Source organism: Microcaecilia unicolor, chromosome 4 (genome assembly GCF_901765095.1).
Source record: "Microcaecilia unicolor chromosome 4, aMicUni1.1, whole genome shotgun sequence".
Lineage (NCBI taxonomy): Eukaryota > Metazoa > Chordata > Amphibia > Gymnophiona > Siphonopidae > Microcaecilia > Microcaecilia unicolor.
In genome coordinates this window covers 168,932,621-168,941,819 of record NC_044034.1, presented here as the reverse complement: position 1 = coordinate 168,941,819, position 9,199 = coordinate 168,932,621, and the positions used below count along the sequence as shown (strand labels likewise).

The 9,199-nt window shown below is 41.1% G+C and overlaps 1 protein-coding gene across 1 annotated transcript in view; it reads left to right on the top strand.

The window, feature by feature from the left end:
* The first annotated feature begins 5,367 nt into the window (after window positions 1-5,367).
* The window catches only part of RAPSN (receptor associated protein of the synapse), an 85,748-nt gene continuing 81,916 nt past the window's right edge, over window positions 5,368-9,199 (top strand). The window contains exons 1-2 of the mRNA XM_030199488.1: window positions 5,368-5,446; window positions 6,113-6,553. Of these exons, the coding sequence (XP_030055348.1) occupies window positions 6,341-6,553 (213 nt within the window). The 5' untranslated portion in view covers window positions 5,368-5,446; window positions 6,113-6,340. The remainder of the gene's footprint in view (window positions 5,447-6,112; window positions 6,554-9,199) is intronic.

Sequence of the window (9,199 nt, the reverse complement as noted above, 5' to 3'; positions counted from 1 at the left end):
ACCGTATCAAAGGCTTTGCTGAAATCCAAGTAGATTACATCTAGCACACGTCCCTCATCCAGTTCTTTGGTCACCCAGTTAAAAAAGTCAATAAGATTCGTTTGGCAGGATTTTCCTTTGGTAAAGTCATGTTGCCTCGGGTCCTGTAACCCGTCGGTTTCTAGAAAGTTAACTATCCTTTCTTTCAGCAGCAACTCCATTATTTTTCCTACCACCGACGTAAGACTTACTGGTCTGTAGTTTCCCACTTCTTCCCTGTCTCCACTTTTGTGAAGAGGGACCACATCCGCTCATCTCCAATCTCGTGGAACCTCTCCTGTCTCTAAAGATCTAATTAAATAAATCTTTAAGAGGTCGGGACCTCTCTGAGCTCCTTCAGTATCCTGGGATGTATCTCATCCGGCCCCATAGCTTTGTCCACCTTCAAATTCTCCAGCTGTTTATAAACTCTTTCTTCTGTAAACGGTGCGCTATCCACTCCATTCCCAGACGTTCCCTCGGCAGCCAACCGCAGCCCTTCTCCAGGATTTTCCTCCGTGAACAACGAAGAGGAAGGTCTTATTGTGTTTTCATGTGTCACAGTCTGTGATTTTGCCCATCCTGGGATCTTTCTCAGGTTCAGAAGACCAGCGCCGCCTCAAGTGTCTGGATGTTAGAAGGGCGCTGAAGTTCTATTTGAGGATCACGGAAGAGTTTCGGCAGATGGATCATTTATTTGTCCTTGTCGAAGGAGCCCAGAAGGGGCTAGCAGCTTCTAAGCTCACCATTTCTTGTTGTCTCAAGGAGATGATTGCTTCCGCTCCCGCGGGAGTTAAGGCTCACTGTACCACAGGTCAGGCTGCTTCTTAGGCCGAGCGGTGTTTAGTCCCTCTGCTGGAGATATGCAGAGCTGCAACTTGGTCCTCATTGCATTCTTTTTCTAAGCCTTACAGGTTGGATGTCCGGAGTCGTCAAGATACTGTGTTTGGGGCACAGGTTCTTACATCAGGGTTGCTGGGGTCCCGCCCATGACTTCACTGCTTTGTTACTTCCCATCAGTCAAGGGCCAGTCCAGAGGGACACTAAGGAAGGAGAAATTAATCTTTACCTTCTAATTTGCTTTCCTTTAGTCCCTCCAAACCGGCCCAGACCCCTCCTGTTCAACAATTTGTTTCTATAGTTATATAGATGTTTGTTAGTCCTCTTGAGGAGATCTGTGTTCTCTGTTTACGCTTCCCTGTTTTTCCAATAAAAACACAGAAAGCATTTGTTCCATACTTGCATTCATTTTCAGGTTATGCCTTGGTGCTTAGGGAGAGTAAGGCACCTTTTGCATGTTACACAGGCTTCTTATTAGCCTTGTGTTTCTGGCTGCGCAGGTTCCCAGGTGCACAGAATGTAGCTTTCTTTCCTTCTGCTTTGGTACTGTGTACTGGATTCTTCTATCTAGCAAGGGCTCTTATTGGCTATCTCTGATAAGTCAGAAGTCTCAGTCTCCACCTGCTGGAAGGCGTGCACAACCCATCGGTCAATCACTGGGCCGGTCTGGAGGGACTAAAGGAAAGCAAATTAGCAGGTAAAGCCTAATTTCTCCTTTGTCTATATTGAGCACTCTTTTTGCGGAGCCATTCAAAGTATTCAGACAGTACTCCAAGACTGTCAGATCCATAGAATCAGGATTAACCAAGAAAAGAATCTGAATATCATCCACATAGATGTACAGACTATGGTTGTGAGACTGGATTAAAAGAATAAGTGGGGTGAAAAATATATTGAAAATGATAGGTGCTAAGAGGGAGTCTTGTGATATTACTGCATTGGAAGTATGAACATATTTGTATGTTTACTTTATATATATATATATATATATATATATATACACACACAGTGCACTCCATTTAAGTACACGTCGGATAAGCACATGCTCTGTTTAACTGCATGCCATACTTCGGTCCCGTTTTTGGCGCCATCAATTTCTATGGGGACAAACGTCGGTTTAGCGTACCACTGATAAGTGCAAGATTCACTTATGTGCATGGTTTAAGACCACTCCTCCGCAGGAAAGACTCCGCATAAGCACGCGCATGGAATATGGAAGCTGATTGGCACGTGACAACCAATGAGATTTCAAATTTACCGCCCCTTTAACTGCCACAGGCAGAATAAGCAAAAGAATGTTGTAGAGTGTACACTGGGGTCGTCATCGTGCAACTGTAAGACTTTAACACTGGCTGAACAAATAGAAGTTCTTAAAAAATTAGAAAACAAACAAAGTCAAGCATCTATTGCTAAAGAATATGGTGTCAATCCAAGCAAATTTCACGTATCTTGAAGCAGGAAGACTGGCAAAACAATACAAATCCACACCGGAAATGAAAACGTGCGGGAAAAGCTCAGGAGGTAGAAGATGCTCTTCGGTGGTTTTCTCAAGTCAGGAGCAGACAGTTTCCTGTCAGTGGCCCACTGCTTATGGAGAAAGCTAATCAGCCAGCTAAAAGTCTTGGACTAACTGAATTCAAAGCCACCGTTGGATGGTTGGAAAGATGGAAGGAGAGGAACAACATAAAATTCAAGAAACAGCATCGTCAAAAACAAGACACTGATGACTTTGGTGCTGAAAAGTTCTTCCTACCATCTTGAACGAGTTTGCACCTCGTGACATTTTCAATGCTGACGAAAACAGTCTCTACTGGTGAGCGATTCCTGATGGAACACTTGCATTCAAACAAGCCGAAACTACAGGAGGTAAAACGTTGAAGGACCGACTGACGATCCTCCTTTGCTGCAATATGGATGGGAGTGAGAAGTTGGAACCACTCGTCATTGGAAAAAGCAAACAGCCCCGTTGCTTCAAGAACGTTGTGACTTCCTGTGTTATACGAGGCTAACGCAAATTCATGGATGAGTGGGGAAATTTGGAAGCAGTGGCTAAAGAAGTTAGACACTAGAATGCAGGCACAAAAGCATCAGATTTTGTTGCTTTGTGATAATTGTGCTGCACACAGTGATGATGTCAGGCTGTCTAATGTCAAGGTGGTCTTCCTGCCACCAAACACTACCTCTCTGATCCAACCTATGGATCAGGGCATGATAGTCAATTTCAAAAAACATTATCGAGCTCTTGTGCTACGTCGTCTGATGAGTGTTATGGATGACCAGACTGGCAAGGATAAACATGCTGTTGAACTGTGAATCTATCACTGTTGGTTCCCTACATATGCAGAAAGAAGCCTGGAATCATGTTACACAGGCAACCATTGTGAACTGCTACAAGCGGGCAAACTTTGTTAAGGATATGGAGAGGGACGAAACAGATGCAGCTGTTGCAAACGTGTCAGATGAACAGGCTATTGACATCCCAGCCTGTGTTACTGAAGAGGAGTTTCATCACTACGTAGCTGTTGATTACGATCTACAAACAGCTGACGACAGCACTGATGTCCAGATATGCAACTACAGGCAGGCAATGGCTGATGATGAAACAGACGATGAAACGAGCAGCGAGGCATATGCTGATGAAATTCAACAACCTCCTGTCACTTTTGCAAGAGCTCTGGAGAGTCTCAACACCGTGCGGGCCTATCTGGAGGCCACTGGATATCAGTGCTATGACAGTTTTTATCGTCTGGCAGACTTAGTCTATGGAACTCGCAGACACAAGAGTATTTCTTTCTTGGATCGATTTCATATTATTGTGGTCGTTAGTAAGAGTATTATTTCATGTAGGAAAAATTTCTTGTATTGAATGAATTTAAGTCAATTTGTGTAATATCACTCATAATTGTTATGTTTGGTAAAAACTTAAATAAAGATTAAAAACAAAAAGAGTGTACGGAGGACTATGACTGATTACTTCAAGTAAGCCTAACGTCAGTTAATGGAGACTGTATACTGTACGTATAATAAACAGTACTGTACATATGTTTATCAGATGTCAAGCTTCTTTGGGTCACAACAGTTAAGTGCACGCTCTGGTTAACTGCATGTATTTTTTTGGTCACAGACCCTTGCACATAAGCAAATTGCACTATATATATCTATATCTATATCTATATATATATTTGTGGATGTGTATATAGATACATATTAGGCCATATGGCCTGTCATTTTCTATGTTTTTATATACATACTGTACATTAAAAAACAAATTTAACATTTAAGAATATGAGGGTCAATATTCAATAACTTTTATGTGGCCAGCATTGGTTATTAGCTATATAAATGCTTTTGTTTAAATTTCCTGCCATGCTAAATTGATACATTTTGTCTATATTAGTCAATATAGGGTTAAAATATATCTGTATATCTAAAGGAGTGGCCAGGGATAGTCCAGGGCAGCGCCTAAATGTATCCGTTTAGCAGTGATATTCAGCCATTATACAGGTATGTTTATCAGTAGAGGAGAGCAGCAGCACAAATAATGGTCCTACCTTTATATACATACCTTATCTGTATAAAGGCTGAGCTGCATATTTAGTGGTCCAGCTTATCTAGATAAGATGGCTAAATAGCCAGGGTGATGCAAAAAAAACCAAACAACTCCCTAGAGTTTTTTGCCATTTTTTCAGCAACCACTTTGAATTTCAACAAGAAATGTTATATAGTTACTTAGTCATCATACTTTATTTATTACTATTAAACAACATTTAATTATCTTAAGCTATGTTGATATCACTGACATTTTAGCATTACTACCTAGCGATTTTTGTGCATTAAAAATGTTTGAGCTAAAACACAGTAAAATAAAGTAATTCAAACAATACAATTAACAATGTGTCAGAATTTTGCAGTCACTGTGAAGGCTCAAAGTGTCCTCTCCCACTTTAATTGAAAGAGGGAGGGGCTCAGTATTATGGGAATGATTGACAAGAGGAGGCAAAGGACGAAGAGAGAGATGTGTGTGAGCTCAATCGGTCCCTTTGGCAGGATGTCCCAGATTATCTGCAGTGCTTCCTTGAGTTCGGCAATGTTTGTGGCTTTGGGTGGAGCTTGTGATAGGCCTATGTCACTGTGACATCATTAACAGTAAGCTGGTACCCTGTTTTGTTTTTTCAAAGGCGTTGCTGAGAATAAAAGCAGAAAACACTAGGGGGTTACCTTTTTTGTTTTTTTTGCGTCACCCTGTAGTGATTTATTGATATCCATGTATCTTTGTGCAGATAGTACCCTGTTGTAGATTGGCCCCAATTAGTTATGTCTACGGGATTTTTCAGGGAGCGATGGGGTAGGGTAATTTTGATGGTTGAGTCTTATGAAAATCTCATAGAGTAGGGTAGCTTGTCAGTCAAAAAATTAATTGGGGTGAGGAGAGGGAGGCAAAAGGCTGTAGTTCCTTGACACATGCTCAGAAGCTCAATAAAGCCTTATAAAGAAATGTCTAGAAGAGGATCTGTTTGGGAGTGTCGCAGATGGTGTCATCAACATATGTGACTGGTGATCTGCAGTCTTCAAGGATTACCTATTACAGGTAAGTAATCTATTTTCTGGGATATTCATCCCTGCCTCTCCTTGCCAGTCAGCATTGCTGACTACCTTGCAGGGCCTCTTCTCTTGCTCTGGTACTTGCTCTCTCCATTTCTGAGGACACAAAAATACTCTTGGCCTCTCTCTTTGATTTGTCTGTGTGGATATTTATATACAGTATGTATGGATTTCATGTGTGTCAATAGGGAAAACAAGGCAGCGTGATATTAATATATGAATTGCTTCAGAGTATGTGCTGTCACTGCTCTAAGGAACTGATAATATATATGTAGAGTGTGGGGGAGTAGAGGTGAATATATACACATGTACGTGTAGATACTGTATGTAAATAGGAGGGTGCTGAGGGTGATACTTAGTTCTAGCTCCTTTCTCTGTGTATGGTAATGTGGAAGGGGCAGGGACTAGTTTCTGGCTCCCTGTGACCTTGGGAGTCACTAAGACTCACATTCCTTTGATGCCATATGATCTGGACGGACAGGCACAGCTGTGACCAATACAGGGGTGCCGGGAGGGGTCTCGAACAGAGCGGCTGCATGTATTCCATCAGTTTTGCTTCCTTTGCTTTGGGCTTTCAGCTCTTTCCCTTGTGATCATTTAATTTTCTCTGATGTATTAACCAAATAATCTTTTAATTGCATTATTTGAAAAGGCGTTTTCTCTGGATAAGATGATTTTCTGAAGTGCTGGATACCAGCTGTAGAGGTTTGCTGTTCCTTGAACCTGGACTTCACTGCTGCTATTATTTACTTCAGGTCTCTGAGGCATCTGTGGATGGTTTCCAGAACACAAACCCCATTCAACTCTAACTTTAGAGAGCTCTTTCTTGTTCTTTTTGCTGTCTGAGTGCAAAGTGCTGCTTTCTACTGCACAGGATCATATGAAGCTTTTTGGTTTTGAGATGGGTCAAGACCAAACTAAGCAACAGATCGAGAAGGGACTTTATCTCTACCAGTCAAACCAGACTGATAAAGCCCTCCATATCTGGATGAAAGTATTGGAAAAGACCACACATCCTACTGGCAGATTCCGGGTCTTGGGGTGTCTCATTACTGCACACTCAGAGATGGGGAGGTACAAGGATATGCTAAAGGTAACTGGATCTGTAATTTCAGTTAATATCTATACCACCACCGACAGTGTATGGCAAGGCTATAATCTAAAAGGAGATTTTGTTCAATGCTGACAGAGAAGCATTTTCATTCCTGCTAGCACAGTTACTTGCATGATCAGAAAGACAGCCCTGAACACTGAAAGGAATTTAACAGGATTAACATAAGGGCCTTTATATCAAAGGGAATGTGGGTGAAGAGGGAGGCTCCTTGAAAACAGTTGCTCCTGTAGGAAGTTGATGCATACTGAGACGGGAGGCTGGGTCTTGCTGAAAGAATGTTGAGTGGGTATTTCATTATGTTTACAGCATGGCCTAGATACGCTTGTATCATAAGAACATAGCTACCTACCGGATCGGACCAAGGATCCATCTAGCTCAATATCATCTTCCCAACAGTGGCCAGTCCAGGTTACAATTACCTGACAGAGTCCCCCAAAAGGGCAAGATTCCATTCTACTTTAACCACAAGGATGAGCTGTGGCTTTTCCCAGGTCTACCTTAATAACAGTTTATGGACTTTTCTTGCAGGAATTTGTCCAAACCGTTTTTTTAAAAAATGAGCTACATTAATTGCTTTTACTGCGTACTCCAGCAATAATTTCTAGAACTTAAGATGCAATGTTTACAGAGATTTAACTTTTAATCACGTAGGTTTGACTGAGCAGCAATTCTTTACAGCATATCAAGTCAAATGCTTTCTTTTTATATTTTTTATATGCTTTTACCATCTACTCCAGCAATAAGTTCTAGAACTTAAGATGCAGTGTTCACAGAGATCTCACTTTTAAATCACCTGGGTTTGACTGAGCAGCCATTTCCTTACAGCTTTATTTTTATATATATACCTTTTAAAAAAATTATTCCAATTTCAAATATAGTACAAACAAAAGTATGAGAAGCATAATAATCCATATTATGGAAAGGAAATAGTGCTGATGCCAACAATTAATACATACATCTCATATTCCATATCAGAAGTTACAAGAAATGTAGTCTGAGACCAAGAAAATCTGGCAGAAAAATACAGAAATATTTCCCATCATTTTGGGTGTCACAGGCCTGATTAAAAACAATTTCCAGATGCACCTGGATAAGTTGCCAATACATGTTACATCTTATGAACTCCAGAAGGAAGCTGTGACACAATGCAAGTTTTACAGAGAGCAGTAAAATTGAGAGATTGAACTCATACTCCACATGCCCTGGAGTAAGGCTAATTTCTATTATGGTATGTGCAAAACTAACCCATTTGTACATAAGTACATATAAATACATAAGTGTTGCCATACTGGGACAGACCAAAGGTCCATAAAGCCCAGCATCCTGTTTCCAACAGTGGCCAATCCAGGTTACAAGTACCTGGCAAGATCCCAAAACAGTACAATGCATTTTATGCTGCCTATCCTAGAAATAAGCAGTGGATTTTCCCCAAGTCCATCTTAATAATGGTTTATGGACTTTTCTTTTAGGAAGCTAGTCAAACCTTTTTAAAACCCTGCTAAGCTAACTGCGTTTACCACATTCTCTGGCAATGAATTTACTACTTTGTAGCTTCGTTGCGTGTCCCCTAGTCCTAGTATTTTTGGAAAGAGTAAACAAGCGATTCATGTCTACCTGTTCTACTCCACTTATTATTTTATAGACCTTTATCATATCTCCCCTCAGCCATCTTTTCTCCAAGCTGAAGAGCCCTAGCCACTTTAGCCTTCCCTCATAGGGAAGTCGGCTCATCCTCTTTATCATTTTCGTCGCCCTTCTCTGAACCTTTTCTAATTTCACTATATCTTTTTTGAGATGCAGTGACCAGAACTGCACACAGTATTCGAGGTGCGGTTGCACCATGGAGCGATACAAAGGCATTATAACATCCTCATTTTTGCTTTCCATTCCTTTCCTAATAATATCTAACATTCTATTTGCTTTCTTAGCTGCCACTGCACACTGAGCACAGGGTTTCAACGTATCATTAATGATGATACCTAGATCCTTTTCCTGGTCGGTGACTCCTAATGTGGAACCTTGCATTACGTAAGTATAGTTTGGGTTCCTCTTTCCTACAAGCATCAGTTTGCACTTGCTCACATTAAACATCATCTGCCATTTGGATGCTCAGTCCCCCAGTCTTGTAAAGTCCTCTTGTAATTTTTCACAATCCTCTTGTGATTTAACAACTTTGAAGAACTTTGTGTTGTCAGCAAATTTAATTACCTTAGTTACTCCCATCTCTAGATCATTTATTTGGAGAAATTGCCCCAAGGTTACAATACCTAATTACATACTATCCACCTTATAATTGAAAGAGAAAAATGCCTAAATTTCGACCCAAATCGGGAGATAGACGTTTATCTCACAAAAACGAATAAATCGGTATAATGGAAAGCCGATTTTGGACATTTTCAACTGCACTCCATCGCGGAAGCGTACAAAGTTGACGGGGGCGTGTCGGAGGCGTGGCGAAGGTGGAACTGGGGCGTGGTTATCAGCCGAGGAGAGATGGATGCCTTTCGCCGATAATGGAAAAAAAGTATGCGTTTGTAGCTAGAATTTAGGGCACTTTTCCTGGACCCTGTTTTTTCCACGAATAAGGCCCCAAAAAGTGCCCTAAATGACCAGATTACCCCCAGA